Raw genomic sequence first — 23868 nt, forward strand, 5'->3', positions numbered from 1 at the left:
GTGGCTTCCGTCTGGCCACTCTTACCATAAAGGCCTGATTGGTGGAGTGCTGCAGAGATGGTTGTCCTTCTGGAAGGTTCTCCCATCTCCACAGAGTAACTCTAGAGCTGTCAGAGTAACCATGGGGTTCTTGGTCACCTCCCTGACCAAGGCCCTTGTCACCCGATGCCTCAGTTTGGCCGGGCAGCTCTAGGAAGAGTCTTGGTGGGTCCAAACTTCTTCCATTTCAGAATGCTGGATGCCACTGTGTTCTTGGGGACCTTCAATGCTGCAGCCATTTTTTGGTACCCATCCACAGATCTGTGCCTCGACACGATCCTGTCTTGAAGTTCTACAGACAATTCCTTTGACCTCATGGCTTGGTTTTGGCTCTGACATGCACTGTCAACCATGGGGCCTTATATAGACAGGTATTTTTATTTATTTTTTATTTCACCTTTATTTAACCAGGTAGGCAAGTTGAGAAAAGTTCTCATTTACAATTGCGACCTGGCCAAGATAAAGCAAAGCAGTTCGACACATACAATGACACAGAGTTACACATGGAGTAAAACAAACATACAGTCAATAATACAGTAGAAACAAGTCTATATACGTTGTGAGCAAATGAGGTGAGATAAGGGAGGTAAAGGCAAAAAAAGGCCATGGTGGTAAAGTAAATACAATATAGAAAGTAAAACACTGGAATGGTAGATTTGCAGTGGAAGAATGTGCAAAGTAGAAATAAAAATAATGGGTTGCAAAGGAGTAAAATAAATAAATAAATAAAATAAAAGAAATACAGTAGGGAAGAGGTAGTTGATTGGGCTAAATTATAGGTGGGCTATGTACAGGTGCAGTAATCTGTGAGCTGCTCTGACAGCTGGTGCTTAAAGCTAGTGAGGGACATAAGTGTTTCCAGTTTCAGAGATTTTTGTAGTTCGTTCCAGTCATTGGCAGCAGAGAAATGGAAGGGGGTGACCAGAGAGATATACCTGCTGGAGTGCGTGCTACAGGTGGGCGATGCTATGGTGACCAGCGAGCTGAGATAAGGGGGGACTTTACCTAGCAGGGACTTGTAGATGACCTGGAGCCAGTGGGTTTGGCGACGAGTATGAAGCGAGGGCCAACGAGAGCGTACAGGTCGCAATGGTGGGTAGTATATGGGGCTTTGGTGACAAAACGGATGGCACTGTGATAGACTGCATCCAATTTGTTGAGTAGGGTATTGGAGGCTATTTTGTAAATGACATCGCCGAAGTCGAGGATTGGTAGGATGGTCAGTTTTACAAGGGTATGTTTGGCAGCATGAGTGAAGGATGCTTTGTTGCGAAATAGGAAGCCAATTCTAGATTTAACTTTGGATTGGAGATGTTTGATGTGGGTCTGGAAGGAGAGTTTACAGTCTAACCAGACACCTAGGTATTTGTAGTTGTCCACGTATTCTAAGTCAGAGCCGTCCAGAGTAGTGATGTTGGACAGGTGGGCAGGTGCCGGCAGCGATCGGTTGAAGAGCATGCATTTAGTTTTACTTGTATTTAAGAGCAATTGGAGGCCACGGAAGGAGAGTTGTATGGCATTGAAGCTTGCCTGGAGGGTTGTTAACACAGTGTCCAAAGAAGGACCAGAAGTATACAGAATGGTGTGGTCTGCGTAGAGGTGGATCAGAGACTCACCAGCTGCAAGAGCGACATCATTGATGTATACAGAGAAGAGAGTCCTGCGGCACCACCATAGAGACTGCCAGAGGTCCGGACAGCAGACCCTCCGATTTGACACACTGAACTCTATCAGAGAAGTAGTTGGTGAACCAGGCGAGGCAATCATTTGAGAAACCAAGGCTGTCGAGTCTGCCGATGAGGATGTGGTGATTGACAGAGTCGAAAGCCTTGGCCAGATCAATGAATACGGTTGCACAGTAATGTTTCTTATCGATGGCGGTTAAGATATCGTTTAGGACCTTGAGCGTGGCTGAGGTACACCCATGACCAGCTCTGAAACCAGATTGCATAGCAGAGAGGGTATGGTGAGATTTGAAATGGTCGGTAATCTGTTTGTTGACTTGGCTTTTGAAGACCTTAGAAAGGCAGGGTAGGATAGATATAGGTCTGTAGCAGTTTGGGTCAAGAGTGTCCCCCCCTTTGAAGAGGGGGATAACCGCAGCTGCTTTCCAATCTTTGGGAATCTCAGACGACACGAAAGAGAGGTTGAACAGGCTAGTAATAGGGGTGGCAACACTTTCGGCAGATCATTTTAGAAAGAAAGGGTCCATATTGTCTAGCCTGGCTGATTTGTAGGGGTCCAGATTTTGCAGCTTTTTCAGAACATCAGCTGACTGGATTTGGGAGAAGGAGAAATGGGGAAGGCTTGGGCGAGTTGCTGTGGGGGGTGCAGTGCTGTTAACCCGGGGTAGGGGTAGCCAGGTGGAAAGCATGGCCAGCCGTAGAAAAATGCTTATTGAAATTCTCAATTATAGTGGATTTATCAGTGGTGACAGTGTTTCCTATCTTCAGTGCAGTGGGCAGCTGGGAGGAGGTGTTCTTATTCTCCATGGACTTTACAGTGTCCCAGAACTTTTTTGAGTTAGTGTTGCAGGAAGCAAATTTCTGCTTAAAAAAGCTAGCTTTGGCTTTTCTAACTGCCTGTGTATAATGGTTTCTAGCTTCCCTGAAAAGCTGCATATCACGGGGGCTGTTCGATGCTAATGCAGAACGCCATAGGATGTTTTTGTGTGGGTTAAGGGCAGTCAGGTCTGGGGAGAACCAAGGGCTATATCTGTTCCTGGTTCTAAATTTCTTGAATGGGGCATGCTTATTTAAGATGGTTAGGAAGGCATTTAAAAAAATAACCAGGCATCCTCTACTGACGCGATGAGATCAATATCCTTCCAGGATACCCCGGCCAGGTCGATTAGAAAGGCCTGCTCGCTGAAGTGTTTCAGGGAGCGTTTGACAGTGATGAGTGGAGGTCGTTTGACTGCTGACCCATTACGGATGCAGGCAATGAGGCAGTGATCGCTGAGATCTTGGTTGAAGACAGCAGAGGTGTATTTAGAGGGCAAGTTGGTTAGGATGATATCTATGAGGGTGCCCGTGTTTACGGCTTTGGGGAGGTACCTGGTAGGTTCATTGATCATTTGTGTGAGTCTGAGGGCATCAAGCTTAGATTGTAGGAAGGCTGGGGTGTTAAGCATAATCCAGTTTAGGTCGCCTAGCAGCACGAGCTCTGAAGATAGATGGGGGGCAATCAGTTCACATATGGTGTCCAGAGCACAGCTGGGGGCAGAGGGTGGTCTATAGCAGGCAGCAACGGTGAGAGACTTGTTTTTAGAGAGGTGGATTTTTAAAAGTAGAAGTTCAAATTGTTTGGGTACAGACCTGGATAGTAGGACAGAACTCTGCAGGCTATCTTTGCAGTAGATTGCAACACCGCCCCCTTTGGCAGTTCTATCTTGTCTGATAATGTTGTAGTTCGGGATGAAAATTTCAAACATTTCTTAAAACCTCTTTTCTCTTTGTCAGTATGGGGTATTGTGTGTAGATTTATCCCCCAAAATGTATTCAATCAATTTTAGAATAAGGCTGTAATGTAACAAAATGTGGAAAAAGACAAGGGGTCTGAATACTTTAAGAATGCCCTGTATGTGGGGGAAGAAGTATGAAAGCATTTATTAGAGAGTTCAGTTCACACTGTCCCCAGACTACTACTTTCTTTATATCAGGCAGAGGCAAATGGACAGACAGACAGACAGACAGACAGACAGACAGACAGACAGACAGACAGACAGACAGACAGACAGACAGACAGACAGACAGACAGACAGACAGACAGACAGACAGACAGACAGACAGACAGACAGACAGACAGACAGAAACAGAGAGACAGGTGACTGAAAAAATATACCTGCAATGTTGTCTGGACCATCTCCTCAAGAGGATGGTTGGATGGATGGATGGATGGATGGATTGACGAGTGCGACATGTAAGGGGTCAGAATGAAGGAAGACAAAAACAGGAGAAAAATAAAAAAAACTTAAAATATGGAAACAGTGGAGGGGTGAGGTGATTGTGGTTGAAAAAGAAATGCCCCTTCGGGGTAAAGTTTCCCCTAGGTACAGTTCTTGGATCAGCTTTCCCTCCCCAATCCTAACCTTAGTAGGGGAAATACGAAACTGACCCAAGACCAGTGTCAAGGGGCAACTTCACCCTACACCCAAATCCCCTATGATGAGAAATCCTGGTCACATGCAATGTCTACACCTTCCTCAGTAAGGTCTACCTGGTCTATGTTTATGTAGACTCCACGAATTGCCTTTCTTGTTTACCCACAGTGCAATTAGGATACTATTAGGATCTCTGAGAGTCTGTGAATATGTTTGTTTGTGACGGTACAACTGTTAATTCCAGTGTGTGTGTGTGTGTGTGTGTGTGTGTGTGTGTGTGTGTGTGTGTGTGTGTGTGTGTGTGTGTGTGTGTGTGTGTGTGTGTGTACATACTGTCCGATTGTGTAACTGAGATAATTTACCTGTGAAACTGTAAACTCCATTCAGCTGTATGGGAACTGAGGAGGGAGTGAGGGAGACAGAGGAGGGGGGAGCGACAGAATGAGTAAAGCTGGAAGGAGGAGGGGAAGAAGAGGAGGAAGAAGAAGAGGGGGAGGAGGAGTCAGAGGAGGAAGGGGGAAGGGGTTCGTGAGACAGTGGAAGATCAGGGAAGAGAGAGTTGGAAAGAGAGGTAGATGGAACATTGGCAGGAGGAGGAGAGTGAGAAGGAGAGGGAGAAGAGGTAGAGGGGGATGAAGAGGAGGGATAAGGGGAAGGGGTGATAGTAAGGTCAGATGGGTAAGGGATAGAGAAGGAGAAGATAACAGGAGGAGAAGTGGCAGGTAGGGATGTGGAGGCAGACAACCCAGACCCGGTTCCAGACATTGTTGACATAAGGGATGTGGATTGAGAGAAAGAATCATGAAAAAGAGAAGGAGGGGGGGAGTCAGAAGTCGGAGAAGAGGAGGGTAGATAGAAAGAGGTAGGGAAGAGGTAGTCTGAATCATCTGTCAGGTCTTGGATAAAGGAGAAGACATGAAGGGAATATGGAAAGGAGGAGTAGAGAGAGAAAGAGAAGGGCGAGACATTGGCACGGTGTACAGGATGGATGTTTAGCAAAAAAGCGAAGGGGTGAAGCGCAAGGTGGATGGTGTGGTGGATAAAGAGAAATAAACAGAAAAGAAACGTAAATCAAATCAGAAAAGAAACGTGAAAGTAAAAGTGGAAGTAGAAACCACACAACAGCAGAAATAAATAAAAATGGTGAAGAAGAAAAATAAACATTCTGCCCTGGACAAGCTGCTTCTCTACCATCACCCTCTAGCTCTCCCTGTCTCTCTCTCTCTCCTCCTCTCTTTCTAAGGTCAGTACCTTGCACCAACAGTGTGTACTGTCCCTGCACCTTCCCGATGCCATTGTCGGCCTGACAAAGGTAGATGCCGTTGTCTGATTTGTTGAGCATCTCAAAGCGCAGGACACTACCATCCACCTTGGCCAGCGGGGGGAGCTCTCCATCCTTCTTCTGCCACACGTACGAGATAGGCCTGAGAGAGAGAGAGAGAGAGAGAGAGAGAGAGAGAGAAAGAGAGAAAGAGAGAAAGAGAGAAAGAGAGAGAGAGAGAGAGAGAGAGAGAGACAGACAGAGACAGACAGACAGACAGACAGAACGAGAGTGGACAAAGAGAAAAGAGATTAGAATATATAAAATGGACAGTGGGCAACATACAGTACATACAGCAAAAGAGACTGTTTACCAATCAGAACTAGTGTGATACAAGAATCAATTATGTAAATATGAGTATTGTATAACTGAATTTGTTGATGTGATTAATCCATTTTAGGGGCATATGAATATCTTCAGAGTTCATCTTTTACTTATACTTACAGATGTGGTATCTTAATTTGATCACTCTGTTGTTGCTGAGAATTTTATTGCGCAGCAGGAAATTCAAATGAGCTCTTTCTCCCTCGCTCAAACGCTAAAGCACCAGACAAAATGTCCTTCTACTGTAGGTCCAACTAGTGCGACATTCAAATGTACAAATGACCCAGCTGGTCATCTATCGGGGGAGACCCTGCTGGTCATCTATGAACGTTTGAACATCTTGAAGAACAATCTAGCCTTAAATGGCCATGTACTCTTATAACCTCCACCCGGCACAGCCAGAAGAGGACTGGCCACCCCTCAGAGCCCAGTTCCTCTCTAAGTTTCTTCCTAGATTCCTGCCTTTCTAGGGAGTTTTTCCTTGCCACTGTGCTTCTACATCTGCATTACTTGCTGTTTTGGGTTTTAGGTTGGGTTTGTGTATAGCACTTTGACATCTGCTGAAGGGCCTTGGTCAGGGAGGTGGCCCAAGAACCCAACGGTCACTCTGACAGAGCTCCAGAGATGGGAGAGCCTTCCAGAATGACAACCATCTCTGCAGCATTCCACCAATCAGGCCTTTATGGTAGAGTGGCCAGACGGAAGCCATTCCTAGTAAAAGTACAGAGAGATCCTTAATAAAAACCTGCTCCAGAGTGCTCAGGGCCTCAGACTGGGTTTACCTTCCAACAGGACAACGACCCTAAACACACAGCCAAGACAACGCAGGAGTGGCTTCAGGACAAGTCTCTGAATGTCCTTGAGTGGCCCAGCCAGAGCCTGGACTTGAATCTGATCGAACATCTCTGGAGAGACCTGAAAATAGCTGTGCAACGACGCTCCCCATCCAACCTGACAGAGATTGAGAGGATCTGCAGAGAAGAATGTGAGAAACTCCCCAAATACAGGTGTGCCAAGCTTGAAAATACCTGTCTAGCAATGATCAACAACTAACATGACAGAGCTTGTCATTTAAAAAAAAAGAATAATATGCACATATTGTACTCTTAGAGACTTACCCAGAAAGACCCACAGCTGTAATCATTGCCAAAGGTGATTCTAACATGTATTGACTCAGGGGTGTGAATACTTATGTGAATTAGATTGTTCTGTATTTCATCTCTAAAACATGTTTTCACTTTGTGTAGATGGGTGAGAGAAAAAAATGCAGGTTGTAACACAACAAAATGTGGAATAAGTCAAGGGGTATGAACACTTTCCCTTGGGCACTGTTTGTCCTTGTTCATTACATAGAGTGAATAGTATGTATGGTTGTGTTTCATGTGTGTGTATAGATTGAGTGCCAAGTGTGCAATAATGTACGAAGGCTCCAGCATGTAAAGCCATCATCTGGGCATAACTGTGTTACAGAATGGACTGAGGTTTATAACTGACTACTAATAGGGAAATGGTATGCAATTGCAAGCAGGGTCTGCTGATCAAATACAGTACCAGCCAAACGTTTGGACCCACATACTCATTCCAGGGTTTTTCTTTCTTTTTACTATTTTCTACATTGTAGAATAATAGTGAAGACATCACAACTATGAAATAACACATATGGAATCATGTAGAAACCCCCAAAAAAGTGTTCAACAAATCAAAATGTATTTTATATTTGAGATTCTTCAAAGTAGCCACCCTTTGCCTTGATGTAGATAGGAATGGACTGGAATGTTATGTAATGGAATGCGATAGTCCTCCAGTAGAGGGGGAACATTCCATTTTGTTTGATTAAAGCGTCTTGAAATAGCTCTTGTTCATCAAGTCAAGACATTCTCAGAAACAAGCTGTATCGCTGTAATAAAACATTTCCTGATTGTATTATGCTGTTAAATGTGAAACTTAATCAGCGTCAGTTTGTCTGCGAGAAACGGTGGGTCAGATTTAGAGCAGCAAATATGTTGCCATGGTGATTGTGTTTGATTGACAGCTGAGACCCAGCCTGTATCTGACTGGTCATTAGTCCTTCGGCCCAAAGAGCTGTGCATGTTCTCTCTCTGTCTTTGTCTCTGTCTCTGTTTCTGTCTCTGTCTCTCTCTCTCTCTCTCTCTCTCTCTCTCTCTCTCTTCAATTCGAAGGGGATATATTGGCATGGGGAACATACATTAACATTGCCAAAGCAAGTGAAATAAACAATCACAAATTTACAGTTAACATTAAACACTCTCTCTTCCTGCCCTCTATCCCGGTCTGTTAGATATTCTGATGTTGTGCGGCCTCTTAAGGATATGCATGTGCTGAGCCCTTCTCCCCTCTCTCTATCGGTTCCCCTGTCACTCACACGCTGGTTGTCTATTCAGACAGACTATACGAAGTACTCTGGGTGCATCCGAAATGCCACCCTATTCCCTACATAGTGCACTACTTTTGACCAGGGCCATAGGGATTATATAGGAAATGGGTTGCCATTTGGGAAGAATTCTGTGACTGGAGAGGCTGTGACAGGCTGACGCATAACCTTAAAGGAGAGCAAAGAGACGAGGGATGGGGGAGGATGGGGGCGGAAAAGGTGCAAAGCAAGATAGAAGAGAATTATTGGTGAGGACGAGAAGGAAGAGGGGAAGATTCGACGCGGCTGTGACAGAAAAGACACTGAGTTAGAGTGAAGTGAGTTTGAGTGACATGGTGAGAGAGAGATCAGTGATGGGGAGATAGAGGGAGACATAGACTGCATCCAAAATAGCACCCTATTCTCGACATAGTGTACTACCTTTGACCAGAGCCTTATGGGGAATAGGGTGCCATTTGGGAGCCATCTGGGATGCAGCCAGAGTGGGACAGGGGGAGGCAGAGAATGAGAGAAAGGGGGAGAAGGAGGACGAGAGGAGAGGAGCCGATCAATAGACTGACTGGTCTAAGGCAGGTTCATCTATAATGCAGTACGGATGCTACAGTGTATGTTTGTGTATGTGTTGTTCATGAGAGTGTGTGTAGGGATGTTTGCTTGCTTGTCTGTGTGTTAATGCGTATGTGTGTGTGTGTGTCTTACTCTGGGTTTCCGTTGGCAATGCACTGCAGGTGGAACTTTCCTCCCTCTCTGGGCAGATCACTCTCAGGCTGGATAGTTACGTCTGGGGTGACTAGAAAAACAATAATACATCGCCATCATATATACTGGAGAAGATAGACACACACACACACACACACACACACACACACACACACACACACACACACACACACACATACATTGCACGGAATTCATGTCCATTGTCCACACACACAATTATGAGCAATCTAACATAATTGCCTAACCCAGCTTCTACATCTGCATTGCTTGCTCTTTGGGCTTTTAGGCTGGGTATCTGTAAAACCCATTGTAACAAACTGCTGATTTTAAAAGGGCTTTATAAAATACATTGGACTGATTGACCTCGCTGTAATATCAACAGTATGGTAAGCATATATGTCCCCTGCAGGTATAGGTATGACCAGCAGTAGTAAAGTCATATGGGTAGGGTTGCCAAGGCAGCAGCTACTCTTTCTGGAGTCCAGCAGATTTCACAACACATTTAGTGTGTGCCCTCAGGCCACTACTCTACTAGCACATATCTACAACACAAAATCCATGTGTATGTGTGTGTATTGTGCATATGTTATCATGTATCATATGCACGATATACTCGAGCAGCCTCCCCTTGCAAGGATAAAGACACTTAGCCTTTTTCTAAAATGTTTAATAAGATCCTTGATGTCCAACTCCTGGTGCGCATGGCGAAAGAACTCTATTTTCATTTCCTCTAACCACAGCACTGGTTCCAATCCAAGTGCCAATGCCGTTTTTTAAACTCCATGCGCTGCTATGGTCAGACGATAGAGCTCGTTGGCTACGCACATCAGTGGTGGGTTTGGCGTTGAAAAACAGAAGCGTAGCCTCCTGAGTGGCGCAGCGGTCTAAGGCGTTGCATCGCAGTGCTTGAGGCGTCACTACAACAAAAAAAGAAAAGACCTGGGTTCAAACCCAGACTGTGTCACAACCGACCATGACTGAGAGTCCCATAGGGCAGCGCACAATTGGCCACTGAGTCGTCAAGGTTAGGGGAGGGTTTGGCCGGGGGGGCTTTAATTGTCTCATCGCTCTCTAGCGACTCCTTGTTCGGTCATCAGTTGGGCAACATATTGGTGCAGCTGGCTTCCGGATTGAGCTGGTGGGTGTGAAGAAGCGCAGTTTGGTGGGTCATGTTTCAGGGGAAGCACGAGTCGACCTTCGCCTCTTCCCGAGCCCGTTGGGAAGTTGCAGTGATGAGACAAGATCGTAATTGGATATAATGGGGAGAAAAGGGGGTTAAAATACCAACAACAAAACATGTCTAAACAGAAGCATATGCAGAAAATTACGTCCAAATGGTAAAATATGTTGGTGTATCTTTGATGTTATTGGGCCACTGGTCCAAGGGGCCACTGGTCCAAGGGGCCTTGCTAATCCAACGAGTCCTACCGTAACGCCGGCGCATTTTGGCTTCTACCCTCTTTTTAACATTGTGTGTTTGAGCTACATACATTATTCTGTGTGATTCACGGGGAGCTCGAGCACTGATTGTGAGACAAGGGCGGATCCCAAAGGAGCCCGGGGCCAGGTTGTTTTAACAAAAAATGCCTGTAGAGTCGAAACGTTTTGAGCAATAAACTATTAAACGCCATCTATGAAAGGCTGAGGCTCTTACAAGCTACACAAGAGTTGTTAGAAGGAAAGGAGTTCTTCTGCATAGAAGATTATAGTAGATCCCAGGACATAGTGTCTATAATACTGTAATAAGGGCACATAGTTTTGTCACAAACTCCAAATTCCTCACAGTTGGATGTTCATTAGCCAGTGAGCAAACGATTTCTGTACTTACAGCATTCATATACATTCGTTGTTATCAGGTTTTTGCTTCGGCTGACCTTGTTTTTTTTTTAATTGACATTTGACATTTGTCAATAAAACTCACTGTTTGTGTTCTAGTTGTAGACCTGGTTGTACTGAAAAGAAAATGGTAAAACACTTGTTGGGAGGCTAAATATAACGTCTGGACATGCTTATCAATGAAAGTCCCAGGACCAGGGTTAAGGTCAACGGCATCATGAACTTTACCAGGACATTTTAGCCAAAGACCTGGTTCTCTCTGCCAGTAGGCTGACACTTGGCCGCAAGTGGATCTTCCAGAAAGATGAGCACTAATCAAACTCCACAAAGAAATGGTTATTTGACCAGAAAATCAATATTTTGCCATGGCCATCTCAGTCACCGGACTTGAATCCCATTGAAAACCTGTGGTTTGAATTGAAGAGGGCAGACCATAAGAGCAGACGAAGGAGATCAAGGATCTGGAAGGATTCTGTGAGGAATGGTCTAAGATCCCTCCCAGTGTGTTCTCCAATCTCAGAAAACAGTTGAGAAAAAGTCTCAGTGTCATTATCCTCACAAGGGAAGGATGCTAGCGTGTTAAAAACAGGGGTGCCAATCATTTTGACCCTCATCTTTAAGATATTTGTTTCTGTTATTGGTTAAACAAAATCTCTTTCTCTGAGTAATTGTATAGTTATAAAATAATATCATTTCCCAATTTCTTTTAGCAAACTTTGTAGATCAGTATTTTGCTCATCTTTATCAAGGGTGCCAATAATTATGGACCTGAAAGTACATGTGGTTGCAGTGACAGGCCTTGGCGAGTGGAGGCAGCACTTACACAGGACTCTAATGCGTTGCTCGCTCCCTTTGTCCCCATGGGCCAGAGAAGGGTGGTCTACAGCACAGGCAATCAGAGCATTATCATCGCTTCGGCCCACAGTCAGAGTCAGCTCACTGATCACTGTGTAGGTCGGCTCACCAGGGTTAGACTCCACCACATCAGGGCGACCTGGATGCACATACGAAGACACACACACACACACACACACACACACACACACACACACACACACACACACACACACACACAGACACACACACATAGATGCACTCAAATGAGGAGAGACACACAGATAGAGAGATGCACACACACACACACACACACACACACATAGATGCACTCAAATGAGGAGAGACACACAGATAGAGAGACACACACACGCTGCAGACACAAACATATTGTCACCATGGGTACTCGTTTTAACTGTCATCGCACATAATGATGATGTACTACTTACTACCACTGTATGAAAAGCTATGTCAAATGAGTTTACATTCAAGATACAGTAATATCAGTGGCTGACTGAGTAATATTCATGTAATATGGAGGATATTTCTCTTTGTCTCATTCACCCACGCGCACACGAGCGCACACACACACACAAACACACAGACACACACACACACACACACACACAGGGAACATTTAGAATCTGTGGACCCACCATAATGATACCATACATTTAGATTATGTCCCACGTCCCAAATGGCACCCTATTCCCTATATGGTGCACTACTTTTGACCAGACCTACATCCAATTCAATGCAGACAAATTGATCCCATCAGCTGATCAATAGCCCTTACACTTACATACTGTAGTGTACAAGAACATTCACATTTAAAGCCTCTTCACAGCACTTAGCCAGCCATTCTTCTCAATTAAAACCTCTTCAGCTACACTCTTTCTACATCTCCCAACCATTTCATCATCCTTCATCCTTTTCCTCCACTGACCCTTCCCTAATATCCTATTTTCTCTCTCTCCGTGTCCAAAATGCATCCCATATGGCACCCTATTCCCTATATAGTGCACTACTTTTGACCAGGGACCATCACCCTATTCCCTGGTCTATGGTCCTGGTCACTATGAAGGAACGGATGCCATTTGGAATGCAAGCATTTTCTTTTTATCTCTTTCCTTCATATTTCTCTCTCCTAGCATAGCCCTGTCCCTCTCTCTCGCCCTCTCTTCCTCCCCTTTGAGCCTCTAACCTCTGTAAACCCGTCAAAGCAGCAGAAGTGAGTAGCAGTCTATGTGCTCATCTATCCTAACCTAGCTACTTACAGCACAGCACTCTATGGTTCCATCTCAAATGCCACCCTATAAGGTAGGGTCAAAAGCAGTGCACTACATAGGGAAAAGGGTGCTAATTGGAACACAGCCTCTGTATGAGAGGGTGTCATAGTAACACGTTGACCCGTGATGCTCATCTCCTCAGCCTCTCCTCGCTCCCTTTCTTCAGCTATAATACTGACTGAAGAGACCAGTGTGTGTGTGTGTGTGTGTGTGTGTGTGTGTGTGTGTACAGTGCCTTGCAAAATGTATTCATCCCCTTGGCATTTGTCCTATTTTGTTGCATTACAACCTGTAATTTAAATGTATTTTCATTTGGATTTCATGTAATGGACATACACAAAATAGTCCAAATTGGTGAAGTGAAATTTTAAAAATGAGCTGTTTCAAAAATATATATATATATTTTTTTAAAGTGGTGAGTGCATATGTATTCACCCCATTTGCAATGAAGCCCCTAAATAAGATCTGGTGCAACCAATTACCTCCGTAGTCACATAATTAGTTAAATAAAGTCCACCTGTGTGCAATCTAAGTGTCACATGATCTGTCACATGATCTCAGTGTACACACACCTCTTCTGAAAGGCCCCAGAGTCTGCAACACCACTAAGCAATGGGCACCACCAAGCAAGCGGCACCATGAAGACCAAGGAGCTCTCCAAACAGGTCAGGGACAAAATTGTGGAGAAGTACAGATCAGGGTTGGGTTATAAAAAAATATCAGAAACTTTGAACAACCCACAGAGCACCATTAAATCCATTATAAAACAATTGAAAGAATATGGCACCACAACAAACCTGCCAAGAGAGGCCCCCAACCAAAACTCACAGACCAGGTAAGGAGGGCATTAATCAGAGAGGCAACAAAGAGACCAAAGATAACCCTGAAGGAGCTGCAAAGCTCCACAGCAGAGATTGCAGTATCTGTCCATAGGACCACTTTAAGCCGTACACTCCACAGAGCTGGGCTTTACGGAAGAGTGGCCATAAAAAAATAAGTGAACATGTTTGGTGTTCGCCAAAACGCATGTGGGAGACTCCCCAAACATATGGAAGAAGGTACTCTGGTCAGATGAGACTAAAATTGAGCTATTTGGACATCAAGGAAAACGCTATGTCTGGCGAAAACCCAATACCTCTCATCACCCGAGAACACCATCCCTACAGTGAAGCATTGTAATGCCCGGGGTGTAGTGGAGGAAGAAGTCAGACGCAGGAAACGGAGAGTTCAGAGTAGCGCTACTTCTTTATTCACCACACAGGTGAAAACGACGCCACTCAAACAAATGCCCCAAAACACAGGGGAACTAAACAGTCCCGAATAACACACGTACACAAACAACCGTGACTTACAGGCGAGTACACATAAAACAATCCCGCACACCCAGCAGGCGGACAGGCTGGATAATAAAGCCCAACTAATTAACCTAACTAAACACAGGTGTAACTAATCAACAGACAAGGAGGGGGAGGAAAAGATCAGTGGCAGCTAGTAGGCCGGTGACGACGACCGCCGAGCGCCACCCAAACAGGAAGGGGAGCCACCTTCGGTAGGAGTCGTGACAAGCATGGTGGTGGCAGCATCATGCTGTGGGGATGATTTTCATCGGCAGGGACTGGGAAACTGGTCAGAATTGAAGGAATGATGGATGGCGCTAAATACAGGGAAATTCTTGAGGGAAACCTGTTTCAGTCCTTCCAGCAGGACAATGACCATAAGCATACTGCTAAAGCAACACTTGAGTGGTTTAAGGGGAAACATTTAAATGTCTTGGAATGGCCTAGTCAAAGCCCAGACCTCAATCCAATTGAGAATCTGTAGTATGACTTAAAGATTGCTGTACACCACCAGAACCCATCCAACTTGAAGGAGCGGGAGCAGTTTCTCCTTGAAGAATGGGTAAAAAGCCCATGTGCCAAGCTTATAGAGACATACCCCAAGAGACTTGCAGCTGTAACTGCTGCAAAAGGTGGCTCTACAAAGTATTGACTTTGGGAGTGAATAGTTATGTACGCTCAAGTTTTCAGTTTTTTTGTCTTATTTCTTGTTTGTTCCACAAATATTTTGCATCTTCAAAGTGGTAGGCATGTTGTGTAAATCAAATTAAACAAAACACCCAAAAATATATTTTAATTCCAGGTTGTAAGGCAACAAAATAGGAAAAATGCCAAGGGGGGGTGAATACTTTTGCAAGTCTGTATGTGTGGGTTTGGGTGTGTGTGTGTGTGTGTGAGAGAGAAAGTGTGTGTTTTTGGTTTTACTATCTTTGTGGGGACCAGAAGCCAGAAGTCCCCACAAAACAAGGATCATTCTGACAGGTGGAAACTTTTCCCCAATCCCCACAAGGAAAAAGGCTACTTTAGCCTTAGGGGTTAGGGTTAGGGTTGGGGGTTAGGTTTAGGGTTAGGTTAAGGGTTAGGGTTACAATTAGGGTTAGGTTTAGGGTTGGGGTTAAGGTTAGGGTTGGGGGTTAAGGTTAGAGTTAGGTTAAGGGTTGGGGGTTAAGGTTAGAGTTAGGTTAAGGGTTGGGGTTAAGGTTAGGGTTAGGTTAAGGGTTAGGGTTAAGGTAAATAGGATTTTGATTGGGAATTAATTGTTTGGTCCCCACAAGGATAGTAACACATACTATAGGTCACATAGGGTTGAGCTCATATAGTCTCCAACATGACTGGGATGCTCCCTACTCACTATCTGTGGCTCTCCCTCAGTCTTCTCATGGTTTATCAGGAACCAAGGTCGCTCAATCTACCCTAATAGAACATCCTGGATGCATCCCAAATGGCACCCTTTTAGTATAGGTTATAGGGCCGCTTTTGGTATAGGGTATGGGGTATAGGGTTCCATTTGGGACGCAGGCCCTCTCTCTCTCGTTTACAGCTTCCTCTGTGTTCTGCCTCATCCCCCCGTGTCGCCGCTTTCAGCGCCTAGCTTTACCGTTTATCCCCTCTATCCTTTCAATCTTATTTACTTTTTATCTTTCTATCCCTCCCTCCCTCCCTCCCTCCCTCCCTCCCTCCCTCCCTCTGAATACCATTGACACCCCCTCTCTCTCCCATCTTCCCTCTCCTCTCCTCTCCCTTCCAACCCCCCCTCTCCCTTCCACCCCCCCCTCCTCTCCCCCACCTCCTCTCTCTCGCTCTCTCGCTCTCTGTTTAGTGTTTTGCTATGTTCTGCCTCATCACCTCCCCTCTAGTTTCTCTAGCTTGCAAATTTTCCTATTATCCTCTCTCTTCTTTCTTTAACCTCCATTTATTTTCTTCTCTCTCTCATACATACACATTCTCTCCATCTCCCTTCCCTTCTCTCACTCATACATGCACATTCTCTCCATCTCCCTTACCTTCTCTCACTCATACATACACATTCTCTCCATCTCCCTTCCCTTCTCTCACTCATACATGCACATTCTCTCCATCTCCCTTCCCTTCTCTCACTCATACATACACATTCTCTCCATCTCCCTTCCCTTCTCTCACTCATACATACACATTCTCTCCTTCTCCCTTCCCTTCTCTCACTCATACATACACATTCTCTCCATCTCCCTTCCCTTCTCTCACTCATACATACACATTCTCTCCATCTCCCTTCCCTTCTCTCACTCATACATACACATTCTCTCCATCTCCCTTCCCTTCTCTCACTCATACATACACATTCTCTCCATCTCCCTTCCCTTCTCTCACTCATACATACACATTCTCTCCATCTCCCTTCCCTTCTCTCACTCATACATACACATTCTCTCCATCTCCCTTCCCTTCTCTCACTCATACATACACACCTTTCTCTTTTTCTCTTTTTTCTGTCTCTCATGATCTATCACACTCCCTTTTTTCTCCTTCTATCTCCCTCTCCCTTCTCTCTCTCTCTCCCTCCCATCCTCTCTCCCTTCCCTCCCTTCCCCTCCTCTCTCCCTCCCACCTTTACCTGTGAGTTCCTTCTGGTCCCTGTACCAGTGTAGTTTGGCGGGAGGCTTGCTCCCGGAGCTGGTGCAGGTGAGGGTGACTTTGCCCCCTTCCTGCACAGCATCCTCATAGCCAGAGATCTGAGGCTTACCAGGGACACCTGACAGAGAGAGAGAGCAAGAGAGACAGACAGAAACATAGAGAGGAGAGAAGAGAGAAGAGAGCGAAAGAGAGAGAGAGAGAGAGAGAGAGAGAGAGAGAGAGAGAGAGAGAGGGAGAGAGAGAAAGGGGGAGAGAGAGAGAGCACATTTAACACACAGACACACTTACAGATGTGTTGTGCATCCCGAAAGGACACCTATTCCCTATATACTGTAGTGTATTATGGTCTCTGGTCAAAAGAAGTGCACTATATAGGGAATAGGGTGCCATTTGGACCCTGCCACAGACATATAGCAGACATGTATACAGTATACAGAACAGAGAGAGTGTAATACAGCTGCATGCTACCGACACTCAGTGGTATAAAGTACTTCAGTAAAAACACTTTAAACTACTACTTAAGTCAATTTGGGGGGTATCTGTACTTTACTATTTATATTTTTTACATCTTTTACTTTTACTTCACTACATTCCTAAAGAAAATAATATACTTTTTACTCCATACATTTTCCTTGAAACCCAAAAGTAGTCGTGACATTTTGAATGCTTAACAGGACAGGAAAATGGTCCAATTCATGCACTTATCAAGGGAATAAGTGGTCATCCCTACTGCCTCTGATCTGGCAGACTCACTAAACACAAATGCTTTGTTTGTAAAGGGAACAAGTGGTCATCCCTACTGCCTCTGATCTGGCAGACTCACTAAACACAAATGCTTTGTTTGTAAAGGGAACAAGTGGTCATCCCTACTGCCTCTGATCTGGCAGACTCACTAAACACAAATGCTTTGTTTGTAAAGGGAACAAGTGGTCATCCCTACTGCCTCTGATCTGGCAGACTCACTAAACACAAATGCTTTGTTTGTAAATCATGTCTGAAAGTTGGAGTGTATCCCTGGCTCTCCGTTAAAAAAAACAAGACAATGGTCCCGTCTGGTTTGCTTAATATAGGGAATTTGAAATTATTTATACTTTTACTTTCAATACTTAGGTATATTTTAGCAATTACATTTACTTTTGATGCCTACGTATATTTAAAACCAAATCCTTTTAGACTTTTACTCAAGTAGTATTTTACTGGGTGACTCACTTTTACTTGAATCATTTTCTATTAAGGTATCTTTATTTTTACTCAAGTATGACAATTGGGTACTTTTTCCACCACTGCCAGCACTCAGTCTAAGAAATCTACATACAGTACTCCACTACTGTATCTAGCACACAGACTGCATGAATAAGTTAATGCATAATACAGAATTATGCATTAATACACACACACACACACACACACACACCTAGCACAGTGACGGTGGCACGGGCAGTGCGGACGGGCATGGTGAAGATGGAGCAGGTGTACTCCCCCTCGTCTGACAGCTGGATGTCTCCGATGGTGATGGACAGCTCTGTGCCTGTTGACTGGTGGAGCTGGATACGGTTATCTCTCAGAGCTGGGTGAGACAGAGGGATGGGAGGGAGAGGAAAAGTGGAGGGGGGAGAGAGAGGTGGTGGCGAGGGGAGGAGGGGAGAGAGAGAGAAGGAGTGAGAGAGAGGGGGAGGGAGAGAGGGAGAGAAGGAGGGAGGGGGAGGGAGAGAGGGAGAGAATCAGGGGAAGGGGGAGAAATAGAGAGGGAAGAAAGAGAGAAAACACACGGAGACAGACAGACAGACAGACAGACAGACAGACAGACAGACAGGAAAATAGGAGTGGGCAAAAGAAGAAGAAGAGATATAAACGCTTTGTCATCATCGCGGCAGCTGGCAGGGAGGGGCACACACACACACACACACAGTGTTTAGTGTAGGTTATGGGAGGATGATGAAATGGTAGGAAACACACGTCCCATCTACGTGATATCTTTGACCTCTATATGTATTCTGATCTGACTCTGTCTGGGCTCTTGGGACACACACACACAAACAAACTAAAATATAACCCCTATTCCCTACATAGTGCACTACTTTTGACCAGGGCCCATTGTAACATGAAGGCAACAGAACACACATTCACACTCAGTCAGTCCTTGGGCCTGTTTATCTGTCTACAGACAGTCCTGATCTCTGTCTGTGGCTACTGGGGTCTAGTGCAGGACTGTCCTCATATACAATATGTCTCTCTGTCTGTGGCTACTGGGGGTCTCTCTGTCTGTGGCTACTGGGGTCTAGTGCAGGACTGTCCTCATATACAATATGTCTCTCTGTCTGTGGCTCCTGGGGGTCTCTCTGTCTGTGGCTACTGGGGGTCTCTCTGTCTGTGGCTACTGGGGTCTAGTGCAGGACTGTCCTCATATACAATATGTCTCTCTGTCTGTGGCTACTGGGGGTCTCTCTGTCTGTGGCTACTGGGGGTCTCTCTGTCTGTGGCTACTGGGGGTCTCTCTGTCTGTGGCTACTGGGGGTCTCTCTGTCTGTGGCTACTGGGGTCTAGTGCAGGACTGTCCTCATATACAATATGTCTCTCTGTCTGTGGCTACTGGGGGTCTCTCTGTCTGTGGCTACTGGGGGTCTCTCTGTCTGTGGCTACTGGGGGTCTCTCTGTCTGTGGCTACTGGGGTCTAGTGCAGGACTGTCCTCATATACAATATGTCTCTCTGTCTGTGGCTACTGGGGGTCTCTCTGTCTGTGGCTACTGGGGGTCTCTCTGTCTGTCGCTACTGGGGGTCTCTCTGTCTGTGGCTACTGGGGTCTAGTGCAGGACTGTCCTCATATACAATATGTCTCTCTGTCTGTGGCTACTGGGGGTCTCTCTGTCTGTGGCTACTGGGGGTCTCTCTGTCTGTGGCTACTGGGGGTCTCTCTGTCTGTGGCTACTGGGGGTCTCTCTGTCTGTGGCTACTGGGGGTCTCTCTGTCTGTGGCTACTGGGGGTCTCTCTGTCTGTCTTTGTGTATCTGTGTTTGTACATGTGTGTCTCTATCCTTTTCTGTCTGGTTGACTCCCGCTTTCTCTTTCTGTCTGTGTGTGTCTGTCTGGCTCAATCTGTCTGTCTGTCGCTCTCTATCTGTCTGCCTCCCTCTCTTTCTGTCTGCCCGACTCCTTTTCTGTCTGTCTGTATTTTCTCTGTCTGTCTCTCCGTCTGTGTGTCTCTGCATAGCATACCTAACAGTGCCTTTGTCTGTGTCGCTGCCAGGGCTTTGTCTTCATGGTTTATCAGTAACCAAGGTCAGTCCATTTGTCTAGATGTAGCTCCTGTGTGTGCCCCCCCCCCCCCCCCCCCATCATCTACCTCTCTTCATATATCCTCCATTTACCCCTCTTTTCCAATATATTGTTAACTGAAGCTTTATGGGATGAATACGATTTGAGAGTAGCAGCACATGGTTAATTCAGAAACAATGCTATTTCTACTTACAGAGTAATGTTATTGATCTAGATCTGTAAATAACATAGGCTAGAGGTACATGTACGCTCCCCTGGCAATAAACACTGCGGCAGGTGGTTAGAGCGTTGGGCCATTATGGTTGCTGGATCGAATCCCCGAGCTGACAAGGTAAAAATCATTCGTTCTGCCCCCTGAGCAAGGCAGTTAACTCACTGTTCCCTGGGCCCCCGAAGACGTTGATGTCAATTAAGGCAGCCTATCTGATTCAGAGGGGTCGGGTTAAATGTGGAAGACATATTTCAGTTGAAGGCATTCAGTTGTACAGCTGACTAGGTCTCCCCCTTTCTCCAAAGACATCCACGTGTCAATACGCCATTAGGTTCACAGATAGTAGGGCAATAGATCTATCTTCAAGTACTAATTGAAATCCTTCAAATACTTTGAGCGCTTGGAGTGCCAGATAGGCAGGGTTTGCAGTTTTTCATGTGTGTGATGGGGATAGACTGTGGTGTGAGAGTGCTGGGTCAGGATCTGGTTCTGAGGCCCTGGTTGAGAAAAGATACGCTCAGAGGGTCCTAGCCAGACACACCAGTTATTTTTGGGCTCTTGATCTCTGTCTCCCTCGCTCTCTTTCTCTTTCTCTCATATCTTCTCTTTCACACACATACACAAACATCTCTCTCTCTCTCAAACACACAACTCTCCCTCCCTTCCTCTCTCTCTCTCTCTCTCTCTCTCTCTCTCTCTCTCTCTGTCTCCCTCTCTCTCTTTCTCTTTCTCTCACGTCTTCTCTTTCACACACATACACAAACATCTCTCTCTCAAACACACAACTCTCCCTCCCTCCCTTCCTTCCTCTCTCACCTCTCTCTCTCTCTCTCTTTCTCTCACGTCTTCTCTCAAACAACAAACACAAACATCTCTCTCTCTCACCTCTCTCTCTGTCTCCCTCTCTCTCTCTCTGTCTCTCTCTCTCACCTCTCTCTCTGTCTCCCTCTCTCTCTCTCTCTGTCTCTCTCTCTCTCTCACCTCTCTCTCTCTGTCTCCCTCTCTCTCTTTCTCTTTCTCTCACGTCTTCTCTCACACACATACACAAACATCTCTCTCTCTCTCAAACACACAACTCTCCCTCCCTTCCTTCCTCTCTCTGACCTCTCTCTCTCTCTCTCTCTCACGTCTTCTCTTTCACACACATACACAAACATCTCTCTCTCACCTCTCTCTCTGTCTCCCTCTCTCTCTCTCTGTCTCTCTCTCTCTCTCTCACCTCTCTCTCTGTCTCTCTCTCTCTCTGTCTCTCACCTCTCTCTCTGTCTCCCTCTCTCTCTTTCTCTTTCTCTCACATCTTATCTTTCACACACATACACAAACATCTCTCTCTCTCTCAAACACACAACTCTCCCTCCCTTCCTTCCTCTCTCTCTCTCTCTCTCTCTCTCTCTCTCTCTCTCTCTCTCTCTCTCTCACATCTTCTCTTTCACACACATACACAAACATCTCTCTCTCTCTCAAACACACAACTCTCCCTCCCTTCCTTCCTCTCTCTCACCTCTCTTCTCTCCAAAGTACAGAGTCTGCTGGGCCGTGTTGGACCACTGCAGGGAGGAGTTGTCGCTCTCTGTCACCCGGCAGGTCAGGGTCACCGTGCCGCCCACCGACACCGTCTCGTCCTGGGTCACCGGCTGCATGGGGTCATCGTCTAGGCAACACAGAGAGGAGAGGGGAAAAGGAGGTCAGATGGAGATGGTAATTTCAGGTACTGTCTGTAAGAGTTCTGGACAGGTGTGTGTCCCCCAAATGGCACCCTATTCCCTATATAGTGCAGTGAATAGCGTTCCATTTTGGACGCAAACAGAGCCTGGACTGTTAGAGAGGGAAAACAGCCATGGGAGTATCTATGTAAGACTGATGAGTCTATAACCAGCCAGAACATTAACTGGCTAGTTCCCAATATATATATTTTATTTAACCTTTATTTAAATAGGCAAGTCAGTTTGGAACAATTTCTTACTTACAATGACGGCCTAGGAACAGTGGGTTAACTGCCTTGTTCAGGGGCAGAACGACAGATTTTTATCTTGTCAGCTCAAGGATTCGATCTAGCAACCTTTTGGTTACTGGCCCAACACTCTAACCACTAGGCTACTTGCCTCCCCATATAGTGCACTACTTTTGACCAGGGCCCCATATAGGGAATAGGTTGCCATTTGGTTCGGGATGCAGCCAATGAAGAAAGAGAGAAAGAAAGAAAGAGAGAGAGAGAGAGAGAGAGAGAGAGAGAGAAATGAAAAGGTCAAAGTGACAATGGAGAGATGCTACACAGTGTTAATGTTACTGTGTGACCCCACAGTGTTTAAGCGGTGTCATTTTTAGGCATGCATATTTATTTCAGGGTTGAACAAACTCAAATGAGACAAATATTATGGAAATGAGGGTCAGGATGTGAGAATGAATGTGACCAGCAATAATTATGGGGTTCGACACAGAATTGTGATAGTAAAAACCGTAACTGAACTTGAACTTGCAAAATGACACCCTATACCCTATATAGTGCACTTACTTTGGGGAATATGTAGGGAATATTGTGCCATTTTAGGACTCATCCCGTACACGACAGTAACCTTTGCTAATATACTGTATGTGATTACGTAAATACACTGAAATGGAACTGGAAAACGTATCTACTTATAATAAGTTATTCTAATACCGTTGATGCGTTGTGCATCTGTCTAACCAAGTGTTCACCCTCTTTAAGGGGTATTTTATGTCCAGGAACATCAACAAACAGGAGACATTCATCACAGAAAAGGCTTAACTAGACCAAAAATGTATACCACCAGTCAAAAACACTTACTCATCCAAGGGTATTTCTTTATTTGTACTATTTCCTACATTGTAGAATACTAGTGAAGACATCATCTCACATATGAAATAACACATATGGAATCATGTAGTAACCAAAAAAGTGTTAAACAAATGAAAATATATTTTAGATTGTTCTAAGTAGCCACCCTTTGCATTGATGACAGCTTTGCACACTCTTGGCATTCTCTCAACCCGCTTCACCTGGAATGCTTTTCCAACAGTTTTGAACAGGTTCCCACGTACGCTGAGCACTTGTTGGATACTTTTCCTTCACTCTGCAGTCCAACTCATCCCAAAACATCTCAACTACCTGCCCTCCAGAACACCTACACCACCCGATGTCACAGGAAGGTCATAAAGATCATCAAGGACAACAACCACCCGAGCCACTGCCTGTTCACCCCGCTATCATCCAGAAGGCGAGGTCAGTACAGGTGCATCAAAGCAGGGACCAAGAGACTGAAAAACAGCTTCTATCTCAAGGCCATCAGACTGTTAAACAGCCACCACTAACATTGAGTGGCTGCTGCCAACATACTGACTCAACTCCAGCCACTTTAATAATGGAATGTATCACTAGCCACAAAAATGTATCACTAGCCACTTTAAACAATGCCACTTTATATAATGTTTACATACCCTACATTACTCATCTCATATGTTTGTACTGTACTCTATACATCTTGCCATTTTTATGTAATACATGTATCACTAGCCACTTTAAACTATGCCACTTTTATGTTTACATACCCTACATTA

The 23868-nt window shown here is 45.2% G+C and overlaps 1 protein-coding gene across 4 annotated transcripts in view; it reads right to left on the reverse strand.

The window, feature by feature from the left end:
• Nucleotides 1–23868, reverse strand: part of cadm3 (cell adhesion molecule 3) — a 65398-nt gene that overhangs the window by 6016 nt on the left and 35514 nt on the right. Inside the window, exons 3-10 of one of the 4 annotated variants that reach the window (XM_036966195.2) lie at nucleotides 21794–21943; nucleotides 18222–18374; nucleotides 16788–16925; nucleotides 11558–11728; nucleotides 8878–8968; nucleotides 5393–5565; nucleotides 4504–5037; nucleotides 3883–3903 (exon numbers count right to left, since the gene is read on the reverse strand). In XM_036966195.2, the coding sequence (XP_036822090.2) occupies nucleotides 3883–3903; nucleotides 4504–5037; nucleotides 5393–5565; nucleotides 8878–8968; nucleotides 11558–11728; nucleotides 16788–16925; nucleotides 18222–18374; nucleotides 21794–21943 (1431 nt within the window). The remainder of the gene's footprint in view (nucleotides 1–3882; nucleotides 3904–4503; nucleotides 5038–5392; nucleotides 5566–8877; nucleotides 8969–11557; nucleotides 11729–16787; nucleotides 16926–18221; nucleotides 18375–21793; nucleotides 21944–23868) is intronic. The other 3 variants (XM_036966196.2, XM_090225775.1, XM_036966198.2) reach the window with 3 other exon arrangements.

The sequence above is a fragment of the Oncorhynchus mykiss genome, chromosome 28, assembly GCF_057628025.1.
Source record: "Oncorhynchus mykiss isolate SJ-2025 chromosome 28, ASM5762802v1, whole genome shotgun sequence".
Lineage (NCBI taxonomy): Eukaryota > Metazoa > Chordata > Actinopteri > Salmoniformes > Salmonidae > Oncorhynchus > Oncorhynchus mykiss.